The sequence below is a fragment of the Phocoena phocoena genome, chromosome 15 (assembly GCF_963924675.1).
Source record: "Phocoena phocoena chromosome 15, mPhoPho1.1, whole genome shotgun sequence".
Lineage (NCBI taxonomy): Eukaryota > Metazoa > Chordata > Mammalia > Artiodactyla > Phocoenidae > Phocoena > Phocoena phocoena.
This window is the reverse complement of record NC_089233.1, coordinates 44,358,666-44,380,472: the sequence shown is the minus strand read 5'-3', so window position 1 is coordinate 44,380,472 and position 21,807 is coordinate 44,358,666. Positions and strand designations below refer to the sequence as shown.

General features: G+C 56.4%; 1 protein-coding gene across 2 annotated transcripts in view; it reads left to right on the top strand.

Annotated features, from left to right (window-relative positions):
- ACSS1 (acyl-CoA synthetase short chain family member 1) overlaps positions 1–14,967 on the top strand; it is a 41,140-nt gene extending 26,173 nt beyond the window's left edge. Inside the window, exons 4-14 of one of the 2 annotated variants that reach the window (XM_065891801.1) lie at positions 2,635–2,810; positions 3,187–3,339; positions 5,397–5,544; positions 6,604–6,741; positions 8,662–8,754; positions 9,638–9,750; positions 9,958–10,084; positions 10,651–10,778; positions 10,895–10,958; positions 13,118–13,236; positions 14,211–14,967. In XM_065891801.1, coding sequence (XP_065747873.1) covers positions 2,635–2,810; positions 3,187–3,339; positions 5,397–5,544; positions 6,604–6,741; positions 8,662–8,754; positions 9,638–9,750; positions 9,958–10,084; positions 10,651–10,778; positions 10,895–10,958; positions 13,118–13,236; positions 14,211–14,390 — 1,439 coding nt within the window. In that variant the 3' untranslated portion in view covers positions 14,391–14,967. The remainder of the gene's footprint in view (positions 1–2,634; positions 2,811–3,186; positions 3,340–5,396; positions 5,545–6,603; positions 6,742–8,661; positions 8,755–9,637; positions 9,751–9,957; positions 10,085–10,650; positions 10,779–10,894; positions 10,959–13,117; positions 13,237–14,210) is intronic. The other variant, XM_065891802.1, reaches the window with a different exon arrangement.
- The last annotated feature ends 6,840 nt before the right edge of the window (positions 14,968–21,807 follow it).

The window sequence follows — 21,807 nt, the reverse complement described above, 5'->3', positions numbered from 1 at the left end:
GTAGTCTCTTCACATGACTAACTTGGGCTTCCCCATAGCAAGGCAGCCTCAGGTAGTCAGACTTGTTACATGGTGGCTTATGGCTCCAAGAGGAAGCAAGGAGACTGCCACTCGTCCTACAGGCTGACCCTGGAATATGCATAGCATCATTTTGGCTATACTCCATTGGTCAAACCAGTCTGTAGCCATCCCAAATTTAAGGGGAGGGGGCCTAGACCCTACTCGTCCATGAGAAGTGGCGTGAGACCAGGTCAGATAATTCACAGCTGTCTTTTGTCCACCACTGGGAAGGAGAGTGTCAGTGTGGTGACCAGGTCTCACCGTGAGTAGGCAGCTTCTCTGGTTAGTATGTCCCCCTGGCCTGGCCTCTGGACTCTGGCCACTCCTCTTCCTTTATCTTCCCTCCTGGTCTAGGCTGTGTGAGGAGTGGAGAGAGGGAGGCGTGGGGAGGGTGGAGAATGGCTCTGCGAGATGCTATGAGGGCAGATTAGTGGCCCAAGCAGTTGTCCACGCCCGAATTCCCCAGTACCTGTGAATATGTACCTTACGTGGCAGAAGGCCTCTGCAGATGTGATGGGACCCTAAAGTGGGGGGATGATGCTGGTTGGCCCGGTGTAACCACCGATCCTTAAAAGCAGAGAACTTTCTCTGGCTGAAGCAGAAAACATGTGGCAGAGAGGGAGGTGAGAGAGATTCAAAGTGACAAGGACTTGACCTGCCTTTGCTGGCTTTGAGGATGAAGGAGGTTGTGTGCATGGGGTGTAGGTGGCTCTAAAAGCTGAGGACGACCCCTGACTGACAGCAAGGAAATGGGGGCCTCAGTCCTACAGCCACACGGACCTGACTTCTGCCAACACCCTGAGCAACCTGAAAGCAGATTCTCCCCAGAGCCTCCAGGTGAGATCTTCCCTCACCCCCACCGGCACCTTGATTTTGGCCGTGAGGCTCCAAGCAGAGAACCCAGCTTAGAGTCTCCCGGCCGAGCTCACCCAGACTATAGAACCGTGAGCGAAAAAAAATGGGGGTTCTGAGCCACTAAATTTGTGGTAATTGGCTATGGGAGCAATTAAAAACAAATACAGAAGCTGAGACCTGATCAAAAGCCAGGGTGAAAGTGAATCCTCCCCAGACCAAAGTGTCTGCTGATCCTGCCTGTGCTGATGCCGTGCACCTGCCATGGCCCTGCTGCCGCCCTTGGGGACCGCAGAGAGAGGGTGCTCCTCAAGCACCTCCTGGGGACTGCTGCCGCCCTCGGGGACCGCAGAGAGAGGGTGCTCCTCAAGCACCTCCTGGGGACTGCTGCCCGCCCTCGGGGACCGCAGAGAGAGGGTGCTCCTCAAGCACCTCCTGGGGACTGGGCGTGTCGGGCCCGGAGGTTCTTGCCCTGGAGAGCCACTCGGGCAGGGAGGCCTCGCACAGATGGGCACCGGGAGTGAGGCCTGTGTCTCGGAGGCCGGGATTCCAGCACCCAGCTTGGGCAGGGGCCACTGTTTTCTCCAGAGGGTCCTGAGCTTTCTTTGTCTCTCATCCCCTTGAGCAAGGTCCCTTTCTACCTGCTTGGCCATCTGCCTTCCTGCCCCACAGGGAGCTTCCCTGGACAGTCCCAGCTCAGGGATGTAGGCCTGGAGCGTCTCAGGTGGGCTCTGTCCACCTGACTTTGTCTCCCCACGGTGACCGATTGCCAAGGCTCGAGGAGCAAACAGTGTGTGTGGCCGGGGCCTGGCATGCAGAGCTGATGACACTGTCTTAGGCGCCCCAAGCAGTTCAGAGCATCTCTCTGACCCAGGCAAAGGCCTGTGCTGGAGGGGTCTCAGGTGGCCCGCGGGGCTGTGCCGCCTCTAGGGCTCTTGGGAGGAAGAGAGGCTGTGAGCATTCTCTAGAAAGCACGTTTCAGACTGGAAAGCTGAGGGAGGCTGGCGCCTCAGGTAGGGCCCCCAGGAGCCGACCTGAGGCGAGAGTTCAAGTGCAAGCAGTTCACTGGGGAGGTGGTCCTGGGAGGTGCTGCGGGCTGCAGGGAGTGAGGCCGGGGAGCTCCCACTGTGGGTGCCCAGGGCTCAGACCGCAGGGAAACCCTGGAAGGCGATGGGGCCCCGGGCATCAGCATGAACCCCGAGGGGCTAGTTGAGGACTACTGGGTGGGGTGATTCCTCAACACTTCTGCCTGTGGCTCCAAATCAGGCCTCGGTGCCCACGTCACAGGTCTGAGGGCTGTGCTTGGCCATCAGCATGGCAGCTGGATGGTTGTTCCAGGCTCTTTCTCAGGGGCCAGTTGTACAATAGCCCACCTCAGCCGTGATCCCTCCGGGTCATCCCGGGTTGGGGCGTGGTGGGTGGAGGGTAGCCTGGGAAGGCCCCGGGGCAGGTGGGAGGGAGCGGGAGTCTGGCAGAGTTGAGCTTCCAGTGGCTTATCTCCAGTTACACCTGCTCCTCCCAGAGCTGGGAAGAGGCTGGCCCTTCTGCTCTGAGCACAAAGATCCCAAAGCAGGTGGAACTTCACTTTTTAGTGTTGACTCTCTTGCTCAAGGATGTACTTTATCCATCACACCCTTAGGCCTGGGGTGTGTGGCTGTCTGGGCTGTGAAGGCCGGAGTGGGGAGGAAACTGACCAGAAATACCTGCCTTTGACTCCAATAGCCAAGTGCAAGGTGGTCATCACCTTCAACCAGGGACTCCGGGGAGGGCGTGTGGTGGAGCTGAAGGAGATTGTGGACGAAGCCGTAAAGCTCTGCCCAACCGTCCAGCATGTCCTCGTGGCTCACAGGACAGACAACAAGGTCCACATGGGGGATCTGGACATCCCCCTTGAGCAGGTGGGTTTATCTCCTTTTGTATAGTTTGAGGAGAAGAGGTGGTCATTGGATTAACTGAGTCTGAGTCTTGTCAGATTGTGGTTCTCAGTCTGGGTCCCTCAGAGGTGCCCAGAGTTCCCCTTTGCTATTTGATGGGCTTCCATCCTGGTAGGGAAGATGGAACTCAAATTCCACAAACAGAGGGAAACATTTAACATGACAGAAATGACTGGATCCATCCTTTTATTTGGAATTAAACTAGGGCAGGCTAGAGAAGGTGAACTCTGAACCCTGTCTGCCGAGTCCTGAGGCCGAGGGGGAGAGGTGTTCTCGGGGACGCCGGGTGCAGGGGCGAGGTCACTGCCCTTGACGGGCTCTCTGGTCTTCTCCCTCACAGGAAATGGCCAAGGAGGAGCCAGTGTGCGCCCCAGAGAGCATGGGCAGTGAGGACACGCTCTTCCTGCTGTACACCTCGGGGAGCACTGGGACGCCCAAGGGGCTTGTCCACACCCAGGCGGGCTACCTGCTGTACGCCGCTCTGACGCACCGGGTAGGGCACTGCCCCGGGGGCTCCAGGCGGGGGGCCAGGAGAGGCTTGATTGGGGCCAGAGCTCCTGCTAACGTCTTCTCCTCATGTGTTCACGAGCAGGGCCGGGAGTCCTGGCATCAGCGTGGTGGAGGGGTGGGCTTGGGGAGCTGAGTTTCTGTCCTTGTTGGAAGGGCCTGGATCCTTGGACCTGTGTCTTCTGCTGGTCTTTAGCCTGTCACACATGTGCCAGCTGGGTGACCGTGAGCATCACAGAGCTGTTCTCGTCTGAAAGCCCCTTGCTCAGCTCTGGGTGGGCATGTTGCAAAGAATGACACGTTGTGTAGGTCAGAACACTTTGGAAAATGTAGCTACTGAGACCGAACACCAAGAAGGTCACAGAATGGGTCAACGTGTTTCCATCAATTTTTAACAAAATTAGCATTAGGGGGGCTGTAAATGTGGTGACAGAGTCTTCATTTTTTGTTTTCAAGCATTACCAGGACACTGTCTACATGAGCAAAAGAAGTGGGGATGTAAGGACGGGACCATCTTTTGAATTTCTCTTCAATACAGTGAGGGCATTTTAAAGCATTAGGAATAGAAACTTTCTGCCTTCTGTACATAAGCGTGTGTCTATGAGTGTACATCTGTGTGTGTGTGTGTGTGTGTGTGTGTGTCCGTCCGCGTACCCGCTGAAGGTATTAGGACTGTTGGTTTCTTCAGGGAAAAGGACAGTTGACTCTGCAGGGACGGTGGGGACGTGGGCAGGTTTCAGGGTGAGCAGTGGGGTCAGGGTGCCCTTTGGAGAGTGGCTGGTCCCGGGCACCTGTTCTTCTTCCAAGAACAGCAGGTAGAGAGGTCACCAGCCCCTTGAAAGATGTGGCACTGTGGGTCCTCGTATTAAAAATCCTCTCAGTTCTAGAATGCTGTGGGCCTTGGGGTGTGGGAGTCCTGCTTCACCAGTGCAGTGGGAGTGGTTTCCTTGAAAGACCCCTCTGCCTTGGGTCACGGCTCCACAGGACCCTGGCAGACTCGAGACCACTGTGCTGTCTGGAAACTCCTGGGGGACCTCAGTGTGTGTCTGTGGCAGCAAGAGACTGGGCCACTCGCCCAAAGGTTAAAAAAACATCTTTATTGCAAAATAGGACACAGATATAGAAAACCACCGAAATCAAATGTGTGGCTTAATGAATTATTGTTGGACAAACTCACTTCAGTCAAAAACTGGAACATCGCCAGCCTCACACAGAAGCCCGTTCACGGCCCACAGTGTCCCTGCCCTTTCTAGTTTTGTCACCCAAATGTGCATCCCTAGGTACTGTAGCTTACTCTTGCCCACTGACTGTTTTGGGTAAGCCTTTTAAGCCAAGTTTAACCAATGGGTTTTCCTCCATCTCTTCATTTCCTTGAATGTTGTTGGTTATAGCGCCCGGCTGTGTGTCTCTCTGTCCTCAGCATCTCCTGCAAAAGGGCAAGTGGACCCGCAGACAGGGTCAGGTTCAGGTTTGACTTTTTGGCAAGAGTAAGGAGACGCCCGTGTCTCTCAGACTCTTAGAAGCTGATGATGCTTGGTGCGTTTCTTGGCCTTTTTGGCTTTTGTTTTTTGCAGTTTTAAAAGGATTTAAAAAACGATGGTGTAAAAAAACAAAAAAACACAAAAAAACTATGGTGTAACTTAATGCAGAAAGGTGCCCTTATTTTAGACATAGGACTGGATGGAGTTTTACCTGTGGGTACACGTGTGGCCAGCTCCTTCAGGCCCTGACATCCGCCCGCTCCCCCAAAACCCCCATCCCTACCCGCCTCAGGACTAGTACTAGGCGACCTCCAGCGTATGGATGGGCTTTGTGCTGGGGCTCAAAGAGTGTCCCCTCTAAAGTCCGGCTTCTTTTGCTGTCATCTGCGGTCCTGGCGCTGCTGTCCCCAGTGATTCCCCTCTCATCACTGCTGTGGCTGCTCTGCCCTCACTCCTGCTCTCGGGGGCCATGGGAGCAGCTGTGCCTCGGTGACAGAACACGCCCTGTGATGTGTGGGAATGGGTGACAGCCTCCTGACAGCCCCTCCTCCTGTTTCTGCAGTTTGTGTTTGACTACCGGCCAGGTGACGTCTTTGGCTGCGTGGCTGACATCGGCTGGATTACGGGACACAGCTATGTGGTGTACGGGCCTCTCTGCAATGGAGCGACCAGCGTCCTTTTTGAGAGCACCCCGGTTTACCCCGATGCTGGTGCGGACTGCAGCAGGGGCAGGAGGAAGGAGGAGAGGTTGGGGGGTGCGGGCTGCGGGGTGGAGGCTTTGCTCGGGTCGGGCTCGTGGGTTCTTGTGACAAAGCTGCCGGGCGGCAGGGGCCGGGCCAGGTCTGCAGTGGGATCACACACGCAATGGGAGGGGCTCCAGTCGCTGGAGCCTTCGGGAGACCACCCACGCTAGTGTCCCCCTAACCTCTGCGGCCACCTGCCCGGATCCTGCCCTTCCTCGAGGCCGAGGCCAGTGGCCAGCCTCCCCGGGCGCCCTGCTGCCCGTGCCTTCAGGCCACTCGGGCCGAGCTTGTGGTCTGTGGCCTGGAGCCGCCACCATGGAGAGGGATCCCTTTGAGGACCCACGTGTTGCTCCCCTGGCATCTTCCTCCCTTGTGGCACAGCATCTTCAAGGGTTTGTTCAAACGTGACTGAAGGTTGGCGGCTCTGCGAGGCTCTTGCCCAGGCTCTTGCCCAGGCGGTCCACAGCGCTGACGGTTTGGTGCCTGGAACTTTGGTCCCCCGCTTCCAGGTCCTCTCCAGCCTCCCGCAGGGGCCAGATGTGCTCCTGGAAGGCGTGCAGGGGGCCCGGCTAGGGATGAGAGCCGAGTCTGAGGTGGCCTCAACCTCCTGTGTGCAGAGCGGTGGCGGCGAGTTGGGGGGTTGACGGGGCGCGTGCATCCTGGGCGCCGCTGCTGCTCCGGGGGAAGCACGGGTCGCCACTAGAGACCATTTAAATGTGCCTGAATGCGGCTCTGCATTGGTGCTACTTCACGGTAATATCCCTTTGACCCGATTCCTCGCTGTGTCCCGTGGGTCAGGACATGGGCTGTCAGCGTGTGGGTCAGCACCCAGGGCCAGGCGGAGGCTCCAGCCTCTGACGCGGGGAGTGCAGGAGGCGGCCCCATGGGGAGCCCCTCCCGTCCCAGAGGTGGATGCGGAGTGCGTTTCGTGGACACCGTGGGTGTCTGCACACGTCTGGCGCCCGGTAACGTGGGCCGCCTCTAAGTAAGGCTCATGGAGGTGACGTGACCTGGGGCCTCTCGTAGGTCGGTACTGGGAGATGGTGCAGAGGTTGAAGATCAATCAGTTCTATGGATCCCCGACGGCCTTCCGGCTGCTGCTGAAATTCGAGGATTCCTGGGTGAAGAAGTATGACCGCTCCTCCCTGCGGACCCTGGGCTCAGGTGAGCGGCTGCAGGATCCTCCCTGCGGGCCCCGGGCTCAGGTGAGCGGCTGCAGGATCCTCCCTGCAGGCCCCGGGCTCAGGTGAGCGGCTGCAGGCGGCGTGTGTGTGCCAGAGCCAGAGCGGGTCTCTGGATGGCGTCATCACAAGGGCTGTGTCTGCGCTGAGTCCATATGATGCGGCTGCAGCCAGTAGAAAGCAGATGTCCCACGTGGAAGCCCCTTCTGGGAGCCCACAGCCGTTGAGGGTCTGGGGCTCAGCGTTGTGATGTTGTCTGTGCTCCGTCTTCATTATGAAAACTCACCACCGTTGGAAGGTCAGGCCCGAGCCCTTTCCCTAGTGGCTGCCCAGGATCTCACCCCCTGCTGTTCCCAGCGCTGTCATCAGTGCCATTCTGCCCTTGCGTGCGTGTTTCCAGGCAGGGAGGGAGTTGTGAGATCCAAGGTTATCTCCACTCGTAATCAGGATAGACGTCGCCAAGTCATGTGAGAATGTTTTGGAAAGGTGACCTGGGTTACCCTGAGTTGAGGTGGTCCTGGGAGGTGGAAGGCGCCAGGCCTGCTCTCCTGCAGGGGATTCGGTTACTAAGGAAGCAGGACGCAGGTGACAAGGCAGATGCTCAGAGTGCTCTGCTACGCATCCCCTAGGCCAGGGGCGGGCTCCTACGGGCCTCACTCCCTAAGGGCTGTGACCAGAGCCACCCTCTGGTTGGACCAGGCAGCAGCGAGCGTGCAGGGACCCCCTACTCCCCCCAGGGAGTCCTCACCAGCTGGCTGGGCTCTGTGTAGCTTGGGGGCACCCCTGCTGCATAACCAGCTCCAACAGCAGAGCCCTGCGGGGGTTTCCTGAGACCAGGGTATTGTCGAGGAAAATAATCAGTAACCAAGCTATAATAAGAATAGAAGAGAATTTTATTCAAACCAAGCTGAGGACTATAAGCTGTAAGGGAAGTGCTCCAGAGAAGCATGGTTTTCAGCAGTTTTATGTCTTATCAGGACAAAGAACGTCAAACGGGTCAGGGATACGTTCCTTCAAGGTTTCAAAAAAGCAGATCAGCACGTGCACAGAGAGTCAGTATAGCCTTGGCTCTGGGCAGGGAGTCTTATCATCAAAGGAGTCCCAGCATTGGCGTCCCAGGGAGGCATTTATCTCTATCTTCAGACATTCTTTACTTCTGGACAGCCTGCCCTTTTCTTTAATGATTAACGCAGATGTGCAGTGTATGTTTGACAGGCCACAGACAGGCTGTTCCAGTTAGCGTAAGGTCTGAGTTAAATGGTGTGTGAGCCAGAATGACTCCCGCACCTCGATGTGTGGACGTGTTTCTCCCATCAGGATCAGTGAGCCGTGCTGGCAGGTGGGTGAATAGCACGGCGGCTCCTGCACCTGGGCCAATTCATGCCTTGGCCGGTGGTGGTCCCTCACGAACGTGCCACGATTCACTTCGCCATTTTCCTCTCCACGGACAGTTTTTAGCTCTTGGCCATGGGAACATCCTCGTCCGTGTCTGCTTCTGGGGGTAGGTGCCTGGAGCGACCTCCTCCAGTCACAGGATGAGTGTGTCTGGCTTTAGTGGGTTCCGTCACCGGCAGGCATCCAAAGCAGTTGCCACGGGCGTGTGCACTTCTAAACAGGGAGAGAAACACTCGAATTGCTCTGCAAACCGCACTCCAGCAGCGTGTGTGGTGCTGTTTCCTCCACACTCTTGCCAACTTCTTGGCTTTTGACCCTCTAATGGTGAAAATATCTCATTGTCATTTGTGTTCTTCCATAGCCATAAACCTGATGATCTCACTGCTTTTTCAAGTCTCCTTTTGTGTCTTTTGGGAAAATTATAGAGCTGTTTTCGTTGTGAAATCAGCTCCTTTTGGTTTCAGCCTTTTGGAGGTCTTAACATCTTCTCTCTCTCGTGGGGCTGCAGTGGGGGAGCCGATCAACCACGAGGCCTGGGAGTGGCTGCACAGAGTGGTGGGGGACAGCCGGTGCACGCTGGTGGACACCTGGTGGCAGACAGGTGAGCACGTCCCCGGGGGAGGGGCAGGGAGCACGGAGCATCAGCTCAACGGGCGCCTGGCGTGTGGGGAGAGGAAGCTTGGGGCAGCAGCTGCCGCTCTGCAGCTGTGAGACAGGCTTTCCTGAGCCTTGGTTTCCTCGTCTGAAAGATGGGGCCCGGGAGGGGGCGGAGGGGCGACATAGGGCCCTGCGAAGGTTCCCTTCCTTGGCGGCCCACCTCCTGAACCCGGTACAGCCCAGTGATGTGTCCTGCTGTTTAAGCGACCTTGAGTCTAGATTTGGATCTAGAGGGAAAGGAGGTTTTTTTGCACCACTGTGTTTTGATTTGCCCCCCTCCTCTGGGGTGTCTGACTTATCAGGATTTTGGCGGCAAGAGACCACCACTGACGTAATAAACATGGCTGAGGTCTTGTCCTTCAAGAAACCAGAAAGGGAGACGTTCCCAGTGGCGTGGGCCTCATGGTTCAGGAAGGCCCCAGGTGTTCCCTACAGCAGAGTCTTGGGGGGGCCCTTCCCATGCAGGCTGATGGAGGCCGGAGCCAGAGAAATGCCTGGGGGCAGGACCCGTGGGGGCGTTCTTTCCCTTTGCCCTCCTTTCCGACGTCCCCACGTCCCCACAACACGGGATGGGGGCCGTGGCTCCTGGGGCTGAACCTGGCCCCCGGCCCGCTATCATTTCCACAGTGGAGGGGACCGGCACCCAAGCCTGGTTTCTCCTCAGAGGTCCTTTTGTCACTGGGGGCTGTTTCCTTGCCCCGGATAGGCAGGTCTACCCCCTCCCACTCTGGAGAGCAGCTGTGTGTGTGGACCCTGTGTCCACACGGTCTGGATACACGTGTCAGTAGCCCCAGGCCCACTGGTGTTTCTTCCTATCCTCTCCGCAGAAACAGGGGGCATCTGCATCTCGCCACGGCCCTCGGAGGAGGGGGCAGAAATCCTGCCCTGCATGGCGATGAGGCCCTTGTTTGGCATCGTCCCTGTTCTCATGGATGAGAAGGTGAGTCTCCCTGTCCACGTGCCCCGCCACCCCCTGGCCTCGGCTGCCCTCCCCCGTCACGCGGCACCCACCGCAGGGTCTCCTCTCAGAGGAGAAAGTTCCGGGCAGCTCCCTCTGGGGCACTTGTCCTGTTCCTGTCTCAGGCCCGGCAGTTCGGAGAACGCGAGATGGTCACTCCTTCTGTCTCCCCATCTCCCGGGTCTGCAGGGAAATGTCCTGAAGGGTGGAGATGTGTCCGGGGCTCTGTGCCTGTCCCAGGCCTGGCCAGGCATGGCCCGGACCATCTTCGGAGATCACCAGCGATTCATGGACGCCTACTTCAAGGCCTACCCGGGTGAGCCTTTCCTGCCGCCGCTGGACTCAGTCTCAGGACCGTTTCCGAGGGGCCGGGGGTTGCGTGAACGCTCCCTCCTTTCCTTACCTCTGAGCCAGGAGCGGTCCAGCTCGGGGTTCTCCCAGGGGCTCAGGCCATGGGCTCCCAGGAGAAGAGCAGGACGCCACCTTGGCGACAATCGTGGTGGCTCCAGGCCTCCCCCCGGTCTCCATGTCGTTGTCTTACCGACTTGTGTCGTATCGTTTGGTGGGAGTTCACGTACACGTGTGCCCCTGGGAACCGATGCTCTGCAGTCGCAAGCACGTCAGCGACACTTCTGGGGGAGCTCGAGCGGGCTCCTCGTATCTTCTGCTTCCAGACGTTCGCAGCCTCCTGCTGTCTGGCAGCCCCTCTGCCCTTTACTGGCACCAGCTTAGCAGCACCGGAGAGGTGTTTCCATGGGGGGTGGTGCATCGGCAGGGGGGCTTCGGCGCTTCCTCCTGTCCAGGGGGTGTCCCTCACAGAAGGATGGGAGCCCCGCTGGGTCCCAGTTCGGAGCTGGTGCTGAATCCCCCACTGTGGTGCAGGCTACTATTTCACAGGAGACGGGGCTTACCGAAGTGAGGACGGCTACTACCAGATCACGGGGCGGATGGACGATGTCATCAACATCAGTGGCCACCGGCTGGGGACGGCGGAGATTGAGGACGCCATGGTGAGCCCAACCGGTCTCCGTGCCCTGCACCGCCACCGGCTGCCGCTGCCTGGGGTCTGGGGTGGTCGTCACTGGCTGAGTCACTGCCTCACCTCTGTGTTCTCTGTCACGCCCAGGCTGACCACCCTGCAGTGCCCGAGACCGCCGTCATCGGCTACCCGCACGACATCAAAGGAGAAGGTGCGTGTCTCCTGAGGACCCTCCTGGCCCTGGGGCCAGGGCTGCTGTATGAGAAGCAGACTCGGTGGGCGGGGGCCAGGGCTTTCTCGTGGGTCAGGCTGCTGGTTCACGTCTCTCTCAAGTGGAGATTTTGGGTGAGGAGGCTGAACAGGCACAAGTGTTAGAAAAAAGTCAGGACTCTGAAATGTCCTGGTTCTGCCATCCTTTAAGGACACTCACCCACAAGCAGTTGTGACCTGTTTGGCCCAGCTGAGCTTGGGGAGCTTCCTCCCCGTCCACAGAGCCCTGGCGGCCCTGTCAGGGACAGCGTGTGCAAATGCCCTGTGCTGCCCACACGTCCCTCACATGTGCTCCGTCACAGCGCCCCGTGCCTTGCAGCAGCTCCTTGACTGACCTGAGACTCTTTGGAGGAGTCTAACCTGTGGTTCCCCCTGCACAGCGATGGGCCAGGGGAGCACAGAGCCAGTGATCGGACCGGTCCTTACTGGGGACACACTTTGTTCCAAAGTTCGTCAGTTCCTAAGCGGTGGGTCTGGGAAGGGGCCGGGTCACCTGAGTGTTGTAATGCCAGGCATGTAGCAGTCACACTGGCCTGGCCTGGCCGGGCGTGACCCAGACACTCCCTGACCTTATGCTGCACTGCTGGGCACACTGACGTCTACTGCCTGGCTGAGTGGCCGGGGCACTCTCCCTCCTGCTGTCAGGATGCACCATGACCCAGTGTCACCTGCCTCCCAGCCACGTCTGTGTGCTCTTCTTCTGTTATGTACTGTCCCTAAGCCAACCTGTTGGAAAATTGAACACTTATTTAAGTGTTTTAAACAAGCGTTTTCAGTTGCCACAGAAGGATGTGCCCGTGAGGATGTCACCCATGATAACAGGGGCGGGGATGCGGGGTGCTGGTGGGGGTCAAGGGGATGAGACAGGACGGGCCCTCGAGTGTGCATCTCAGGGGCCTCGGCCCACATCACGCTCCCACCAGCAGCCCTTCCTTGTATCCTAAGCAACTCGGGCGTTGCCTGCCAGGCTTTGGGGGAGAATTTGTGTATTGGGTGTGATGAGGATGTGCATTTTCCTGATTTCTAACAAATCTGAGCATTTGTCCACTTGTAAAACATGAACAACAGCAAAAGCTGTGGGTGTGTATTTGTCCCCACTCTCTCTGTTTGCACTCGATCTGACGGAGGGGAGCCCCCAGGTCTCGTGTGATTAGGACGCAGACCTGGAGAGCGACCTAAGTCCCTGCCCCGGGGGCTCATGTGCTGGAGGGGCTAGGGGAGAGGGGAGAGGCAGACAGACAGGACCAGTGGGGGTTAGGTGGTGCGCAGGGAGTGTAGATCAGGATGGGGTGGGCTTAGTGCAGGGACGGACAGGCCAGTGGGCAAGAAGGAGACAGTGGAGAGAGCTTTGGCTTGGAGGCAGGACAGTGTGGGTCAGGGGGAAAGGACAGACCGTCCTAAGTGGCACTGGGATAGCGATTGCTCACGTGGAGAGAAATGGAGTTGGAGTTGGGTCCGTGTGCGAGATCATCCCCGGTGGGTTAAGGAGAAACGTGCTGGACACCCGTGGGAGCCATTCTGATCCTCACTGGGGTATTGAAAACAAAACCTGGTGTTTGTGCTAAAATACTGGTTGACCAGCACAGCCCAACAGAACTTCCTGCCTCGACAGAGCCATTCTTTGTCTGTGCTGTCCACACGGTGGGCCCCGGCTACGCGTGGCCCACGTGACTGGGGAGCTGCATTTTACATTTAACTTACCTTTAAATAGCCACGTGGCTGGTGCCCACAGGCTGGACACGTGCCCAGAGACTAGTGCCTGGGCGGTGTTTCCACACCTGTCGCACGGGGTGGAGAGTGAATCTTCTACAGCCCACGTCACGGCTGTGTCATGGGTGTGCGGACAGACGTGAGTCACGGCTCCAGGGTCTCTCCACACGTGCCCGCCACCTGGGGCGCTCAGCGGAGCCAGTGGAGTCACTTCCACCTTGAATGAAAATGGAAATGCACCTTTGGGGTTGCAGCTAAAGAGACCAGCTGCCACAGGGTCACCGGCGTATGATTTAAAGCCCCTTTGGATTTATGGCGATTTGTGTGAAACACGCTGCCCCAGGAGGTGGGTCGTGGTCTGATGCACCTGAACCTCTGGTCTCCTTCCAGCTGCGTTTGCCTTCATCGTGTTGAAAGATGACGCGGGTGACGCAGACGTGGTGGTGAAGGAGCTCCGGTCGGTGGTGGCCTCCAAGATTGCCAAGTATGCGGTGCCCGACCAAGTCCTGGTGAGTGGACGCGCCTCAGGGGCCACAGCACTGCTCCTCCTCGCTTCCCACCATTGATGGGGGACGGTGGCAGGAGGTGGGCAAGGGCGGTGGGCTGCTGCGTCCTCGGACGGAGGGAGACACAGCCACCTGTGCAGGGGCCGGGCTGGGCCGTGGAGCATCGTGGATTGTAAACAGAGGCCTGGAGTGGGACCAGAGGTCCCCGGGACGGTGAGGAGACACCACCAGACCCTGTCTGGGAGCCTATGTTGGGGTCAGTTTCAAGGAGGAACTGGGCCACCTTCTAAGCCCTGCTGGCTTTTCACTCCTTCCTTGGCTGGAAGCTGGGCCTCGGTGGCAGGAGGGCCCAGCTTCACTCAGTGCCATACAAAGTCAGACTGTCGGTCCGGTGACCAGAGCTTCACCAGAACTCCCCATGAGTTAACTGGACTCTTTCAAAAGACAGGCCACTGTTACAGGTCCCAAACGCATCCGTTACATATCGCCTTGACATTGGATGCCTGTAGTTGGAAAATGTCAAAGGCTAAGTTTCAAACACTAAGCAAGACATTTTCCTCTTGAGCACCCCTTGCTTCTTATGTTAGAAAAAGCCAATTACGGCCCTGGCTGGGGGAGGAGACAAGGCGCCCCGAGAATGCCTGGTTCTGCTGCCACCTGGGAGCCCCCCAGTGTAGCGGGCAGGAGAAACGCGTGTCGGCAGTGAGGTCCACCTGGGTAGGGGAGAGCCTCCCGGTGGACGCTCAGCTAAACCCCTGACCACAGCTGATTTCAGCTTTAGGTCCAGATGGAGGAGGATAAAACCAGAGGCCACGGCCCCGCTCTTCTCTGGGGTGGGCTGTACATCACCCATTCCTGTTGGGTGCCCAGGGAGGGGCGTCCTCCCTTGAGCAGTACCCTCCTCATCTCAACGCCATCGGACATGGGCTGGGAGTCTGGGCACCACCCGAAGGCTAATGCTGCGCCTTCCCTGCCAGGTAGTGAAACGTCTTCCAAAAACTCGGTCTGGAAAAGTCATGCGGAGGCTCCTGAGGAAGATCGTCACAGGCAGAGCTCAGGACCTGGGGGACATCACCACAATGGAGGACCCCACTGTCATCACGGAGATACTGAGCGCCTACCAGGAGTACAAAGACAAGTCGGGGGCCGCCCAGTGACGATGGCTCTGCCGAGACCCCGAGCCAGGCCCCGAACTTACGCTCCTAGAACACAGCTCCCGAGTCGGCTTGTTCCTAGACGCCCCAGCGGAACCCATGCTACCCTCCACACGAAGCCCCAAGTCCCTGCCTTCCCTCCACGTGGGGACCCATGACAGGTCCTCACACAGGGTGAGCTTTCTCCCACTTGCCCTGAATTTGGTTTCCCGGTGAAAAGTCCGTCACCTCCGTTCCCGTGTCTTCCCGACAGCACAGGAAGGTGGAGCCCCTGTGCCTGCTCGGGTGACTGGAAACTACAAGCAGTCATGTTTTCTCCAGGTGTTTCTAGAAACGCAAGGTGGAAATTTTATTTTTATACTTTTATATTTTAGAAGAAAAATGGTGCAAACACATACGTGCAATGTGTGGTTTACTTGTACACGCTCTTCTTAACACTTATGAAAAGCTCCTTCTTTGCCTCCGCTCTTGGGGAAATGTGGAGGGTTGGAGGGTGCACTTTTGGGTACCATTTGGCCTACTTGAAATCCGAATTGGAAATGTTTGTGCCTCCGTCTGAGCACAGCCATCTTGAAATCTCTCAAGCCCACAGCATCTGTTTTTGGTGTATGTTTCCACTTCTCTTGGTTTGTGTGTGATGAAACCTAACTGCTAAAAGCACCTGTGGGGATGGGCTCCCTTTTCAGCTCTGAAGGGCTCTGGTCACATGTGGTTTCTGCAGCTTGCGGTCTGGAAACATTCCCCTCCCCCCGGCCTTGGACACTCAGCAGCCGGTTGGCGCGCTCCATGCCTAGGGCTGTTCAGGGAAGCCAGGGACTCAGTAATGCAGCCGGAACTGGGTCCCTGAAAACTGCCCTACCTCCCTACTCTGAGCCTGGTCTCTCCCTTTTCCAATATGCCTTCGGTTCTCTGGACTTAGCAAGACAACGTCGACCATTAGGTTGCAAAGTGCCTATTGATAGCCAAGCACGAGAGGGACCACATGTGGAGTGCTGGGCGGGTGGCCTGCTGAGCTGGGTCCTGGAGGACAGGGAGGGCTGCCTCAACCTGCACCCCACAGAGGGCGGTACCCTGCAGCTGTGCAGGTGTTCACGGGGACCTGGAGTGCTCAACACCCGCCATACGTGGCTGTGCTGGCCTCTCAGTGACAAGGTGAGGACGGGTGGTCTTGGCTGTAGCACAGATTGGCAGCTCTCACCGCCTGTACCGGTAGCAGTTTGCTGGACTTGGCAGATTATGGTTAGGGCGCTACTTATGAAATGACAGCTATAGACTGGGACAGCGACCAGTGCCTCAAAATGACCTGCAGGGCTGTTCGAATAAAGCTTTATTTTGTTCATTCTCTTCTTTTTTGTGGTGATGTTTTTTGATCAAATAACACTATTCTTTGTTGTTGAATATAATCCTTGGCACAAAACTGGAAGAGACCTATTCACTCAAAAGAGAACACTTAAAAAATTCACTCTTCCGGGGAGGAAATACACAACAAGCGCTCACCTATCTTAGACTGTTATTTGGTAAACCTACCTGTCTCTAGACCACTGTGCTGGCCAATCACTAATCACAGGTGGCTAGTTAGATATAAGTAAAAAAAACAATAAAATACTTAGTCCCTTGGTGGCAGTGGCCATAGTTAAATACTCAGGTGCCACATGGCCAGGAGCTACTACGCTGGACGACACGAGACCCCCTCGTCACGTGGAGCCCTGACCGTGGATGCTGGCCTAGAGCACAGAGAACGAGGATGCAAAACCACACCCAGGAAGCGCCGCCCATGCAGACCCACAGGTGAGCAGCTCAGCCTGCCTGCGACCCACCCCCTGCCCAGGGGTGGGCAGGGTTTCTGTGTCCTTCAGTGGATGAGATGCAGGCTTTAGAGAAGAACGCACTGAACTGGTGCCCTGAGAGGTGGGACAAGAAATGTTCCTCCAGAGCAGGAGCTGGGCTGTCCCAGGGAGAGTGTCCATGCCGAGCCCCAGGTGTGGGGAGGGAGGCTGTGGAGGATGCTGAATTTACAAAGGCGGCTCACCCGGGAACAACCCAGATCTGCACCTCTGGATGCCTGGGAAGTCACAGCAGGACTTTCCTCTCATCAGAATAGTCTGGCCGGGGGCAGGGCAGCAGGAGAGGGTTATAGAAGCTTTTAACAAGTCCAGTTGTACAGCGCCCCCCCCCCCCCCCGCCTTCTGGTGAAGCCATCCTGGTTTTGTCTCCTGGCTGCTGGGGGCTTGTGAAGGTCATTCCCAGCATCACAGTCCCTGGCCATGTGATGCATCAGGCCACTGAGAGAGGACAGGACACGGAGGTGAGCCTCGAGCAGGGCCTGCCTGGGGCCCAGCTGGGGGATGCGCAGGGACATTTGAGCTGCCCCTGCCCATCCCGGCCCCAGGCTTCACTTCCTGCTTCGGATCTTCTGTCAAGGCTGAAATGTCCTGACAAAGACCCAACTTGGAGTGGCCAAGATGCAGAATGCAGAGCAGAGACGGATGTCGGATGGTGTGGAAGCAGCGAAGGGACCAGGCAGAACTCAGAGACCGTCGTGATGTGACCGCACATTTATCTAAGGGTAAATCTCGAGGTGATTCAGGCAAATGCCTGTCCTGGCTCACCCACAGCTGCTGAACTTGTAGCGCAGGAAAGGTAGTGTGAATTCTCACCCCACTGCCTCGGCCTGACTCGAGTGAAATTAACTCGAGTCCTCGCAGACTGACCTGCCCCCACCTCCAGCCCTCACAATACCCAATGTCGGAACAGAAATGCTTCTGCCGCTGAGCACAGTGGGCAAGGAGGCCCTGCCAGGTGCCCCACTCCTCAGCCCACTTCGTCCCCTTGGCGCCTCCTGAGCAGACACGTCCCCACTTGGTAGAGGAGGCGGGAAGATGGCGGAGCTGGGTTTGGATGGAGCTGACTCCATCTTTGACCCCCATGCTCAGATCCCCTCCTGGGAGAGCTTAGGGGAACATCTACATTTAATTTTATTTATAATTTTTAAGGCATCTTACTGTTGGCCTCTGTATTGGTATCTGGGCCGGGGACAGCAGCACCCAGGTGCAGGCCCAGAGAAAGCTTCCCCAGAGGCAGTGACTCTGGGGGGGGGTAGGAGGCAAGGTGGTGACGTCCAATCTGAGTTAGAGGCTTTTCCTTCATCATTGGGAATTTCTGCTGTGTAACAAGGGTGAAACCAAGCAAACAGATCCTTTCTGGTCTGTGAAAACCATTTGTCTTTGGTTCCACAGTATTATTTTTCACTGACTTGTTTTTATTTATCCTGCCTGGGCTCCATAGGGCTTCTTGGGTCTGTCGCTTGATGTCTACCTGAATCAATTTTGGAAATATCTCCATCATTCATTATATCTTTAAATATAGTTTTTGTCATTCTCACTTCTTTTCTGAGGACGCAGACATCCCATATGTTGGAACTTCTCATGTTCTAGTCTCTCTTCCTGCCTTGGTCTCGACTGCCCTGAAAGCAGAGCCTGAGATGAAGGCTTGTATGCAGCCTTCCCTGTTCTTACTTCGGAATGTGATTCCAGGAACAAGTTTGAGGGATGGGTGTGAAACAGGGAAGGAGGGTAACTAACACCATGGCAACCGCTGCTGACCTGGCAGGACTCACGAGGAATCCTATACATGTGTCTTGGAACTGGCTGGCCTCTCAACTTCCTCCTCTGGACCTGCGAATGCACTCGGGGGAAAAAGTGGCTCCCGACCCTGGGCTCATCCTCCTGGGCCTCTCTCTGTCCTTTCTGTTACCTGGTCACCATGCTGGGCTTGCCAGTGTCTTCACGCAGATGTTTCAAATATTTCGTTCATCATTGTCCTCACTGCCAGCGTGAGTCTCAGTTATCTAATCTGCCATCACACGAACAGAAAGTCATGCATAATGTTCCTTAAATGTGAAAGGTTCTCAATTCCAACATCCACTTCACCCAAGCATTTCTCATAAGTTACGGAGGCCCTTTACATATTACTTTGTACTTGTTTGTTCCCTCCCAATATAATGCAGGTATCTCCCCATCTTATTCCTTGTATTGATTGCATATGGCAAACCACTGAATGTGAGCATTTATTTAACCATTATTAATGGACACCTGAGGTGATTCCAATTTGTCTACATTAGAAACAAGACTGAAATGGACATCCATGCCCATCTTTGCACCATGGGATCAAAAGGAATGCTCGACCCCTGCAATGGCCTGAATGTTTGCCCCCCTCCCCTCCTATTCACATGTTGAGATCCTATCCTTCAAGGTGATGGTGTCAGGATGTGGTGTCTTTGGGAGGCTGGGGGTCTGGGAATCTGGGCTTTCAACAATTCCCAGGTGTTTTGCACAGCTGGCAAGGCCCTGGTCCAGTTTCGGGGATCACTGATCAAGCCCAACACTAAATGCATTTCCATTTCAATTTAAGAAAGTGATCCGGACAAAGACAGCTTTCAATCTAGGCAACAGCTTGCTTTCAGACATTTTTGGGGATGAAATATAACAAACATATATAGAAAGGTATACAAAACATAAATGTACAGCTTAACAAATTGACGTAAACAAACACCCAGGTAACTCCCGTCAAGGTCATGATAGGAAACCGCCTGTGTGTGGGAAGCCACCCAGCCCATTCCTCATCATAATCTGTGTTCCCCCTGACAAGTCACAGCCCCTCCGGTCCCAAGCCCTCAGGGTCATGCCTGAGTCCCCCCAGCCCCTCATGGCGCAGAGCTGCCTCTCTCATGTTTCCTGCAGACAGTCTCTGAGGCTTCCAAAGCAAAGTGGTGGTGGGGTGATTCTCTTGGTCTCCAATCTTAGGGACACTGGACTCAGACCCCTGTCCCCCCCAAACTGGATATATGCTGTATATATGTCTCTATTTCTTCTCTAAGCAGTGATGCTCGACTTTGGCTTTTAAAAGTGTCTGGGGAGGGACTTCCCTGGTAGTAAAGAATCCGCCTTCTAATGCAGGGGAAGAAGGTCCAATGCCTGGTCAGGGAACTAAGATCCCACATGCCGCGGGGCAACTAAGCCTGCGCGCCTCAACTAGAGAGCCCACGCGCCTCAACTAGCAAGCCTGCATGCTCTGGAGTCCGTGCACCACAACTAGCCTGCGTACCTCAGCGAAAGATCTCACATGCCGCAATGAAGATCCTGAGTGCTGCAACTAAGACCCAACGCAGCCAAAAAGAAAAAAAGGAAAAGTGTCTGGGGACCCTTTAAAACTACCTATGCCCAAGCCACACCCCAGACCGATTACACTGGAATTTCTGGGATGGGACTGAGGCATCAGGATATTTCAAAGCTTCCTGGATGATTGTAATGTGCAGCTAAAGTTGAGAACCCCTGTCTTAAAGAGTGATGCATCCTGGGGCAACACGAATCACAGTGACCAGCTGGGGCACTTGCCCCTGCTGCCTGGCAAACGTGTTTATTTTCACCCTCATGTCATGCCTTTCAGCCAGGTGCCGACACTGTGAAGGCCTCAAGACTCTGATTATGGCGTCTAACCCCTGGGACGGTCCTCCTGGCACAGGTGACTTAAAAACAAGTGACTGGGAAGCAGCACCGCTGGCACAGGCTCAGGGTGAGGGGAGTGGGTTCTGGTTGGTCTAACCCATGGGACACTTGGTAAGGCCTGGAGACATTACTGACTATCATGACTAGGTGGGATGCTGCTGACATCTAGTGGGTGGAGGCCAGGGGTGCTGCTAAACATCCTACAGTGCACAGGACAGCTCCCGGCTCTCCCTTCCCTCCAAGGAATTATCTGGCCCAAACTGTCAACACCACTGAGGTTGAGGGACCTGATCTAACCAATCAGAGTGGTCCCACCCCCCTGCCAGGAACGGGGTGTTAGCTATGCTGGAGGGTGGGTGGGGGGACTGAGAAGGAAAGAAACCACAGCTAGCAAAGTGGGCCTGACCATGACACCCAAACAGAAAAACAGGACTAAACCATGCCGTGCAACACGCCTGACTCAGCTCACGCAGAGTACGTGCTCCAAGACAAAACCACTGACCCCTCCAGTGGCTCTCCTGATTACAAATTCTGACCCATCCTTGCCAAGACCATCTACCGCCAACTACAGCCCCACACCCCTCGAGGACCCTTCCATAACACCCCTGTTTTGAGGAGACTCATGTGTCCTCTGGTGCATTCCTTTGCTGCAGCAAGTTGAATAAACCTAACCTTTTATTATTTTCTTGGACAGCCATGTTCCTGGCTGTTTTCAGTTGGCATGGAACACAAATAACTCCAGTGAAAGTGCCTTAGACACTAGGAAGATGTCCTGCTTGTGAAATTAGGGGAGGGATTTTCAGCAAATGAAGTGGGTCCTGAGTGATAAAACCGGTCTGACCAAGTGGAGGTGAAGGAACAATAAGGACCAAGGCAGGGAGGCACAGAATTAGAAATAGCAAGCATCCTGAGTGTGTGAAACACAGGATTCAGGGTAGGGACACTCCAGACAGGCAGGAAGGGGCCGATCATGCAGCGCTGTTAAAAACATCCCCGGCAGAGCAGCTGTACTGGCTGCATCCCGCGGGGAATGAAGTAAGATGCTGCCAAGGCCTGAACTATAATCCGGGACCCTGCCGACCTGGATTCACACAAGGAATCTTCATTCCCCCACGCTGGGTCTTCCGAGCTTTTCTTGGGGACAGCTGGGTGGGAGTCCGGTGCCCTCGAGCACCCAGAAAGGCCGTGGCACACTGGCCTGGGGACCGCCTTGCCTAGTAGCAAGAAAATCGATTCTCAGGGTTTCATTTTGAGTGGCCTTTTCTGGAGACGCTGCCGAGTAACAGGAGCCGGCTTCCTCTGCCGGGAAAACCTCCTCCCAGTGTCTTCCCCAATCCCATACAACTTCAGCTCCGTCATCTGCCGGACGCCCTCACGAGCCCGTTGGTCTCCTTCGGCAAAATTCCTCATTAAAACCCCAAAGTGTCTCACGACGACCGGCTAGAGTCGGCTCTTCCGGGAGGAGATCGCGCGGGTCAGTCGGCGGGCGCGGCCCTCGGCTTGTCCGCTGCTCCTGGCGACAGCTCCGTCCACACGCTTACAAACCGCCGAACGTCGCTGCGACCGACACAATGGCGAACACGGCCGGCTGCCCTTTTCCGGCGCGTTTTCCCCTTAACCCCATCGGTTAGGAAACGGCCACGGGATTCTTGGTGGGCCTCGCCTCGAGGTCAGAACAGACGTGAAAGGCTGGGACGGCGGGCTAGGACGCGGCGATGCAGACGCCTGAAGCCGCCTCCGGGACGGCGCGCTCGCTGGGACCAGCCGGGGAGCGCCTTGCAGCAACTCCCGCCCCGGCGGCCGGAAGGGGCGGGGCCCAAGTCACTTCCGCGCACGGCCGAGGAGGGAGGCGGGGCTTGTTCGTCACTTCCGCGCGCCGGGCCGTAGGCGGGGGAACGGGGCTCAGGCAGCAGGCG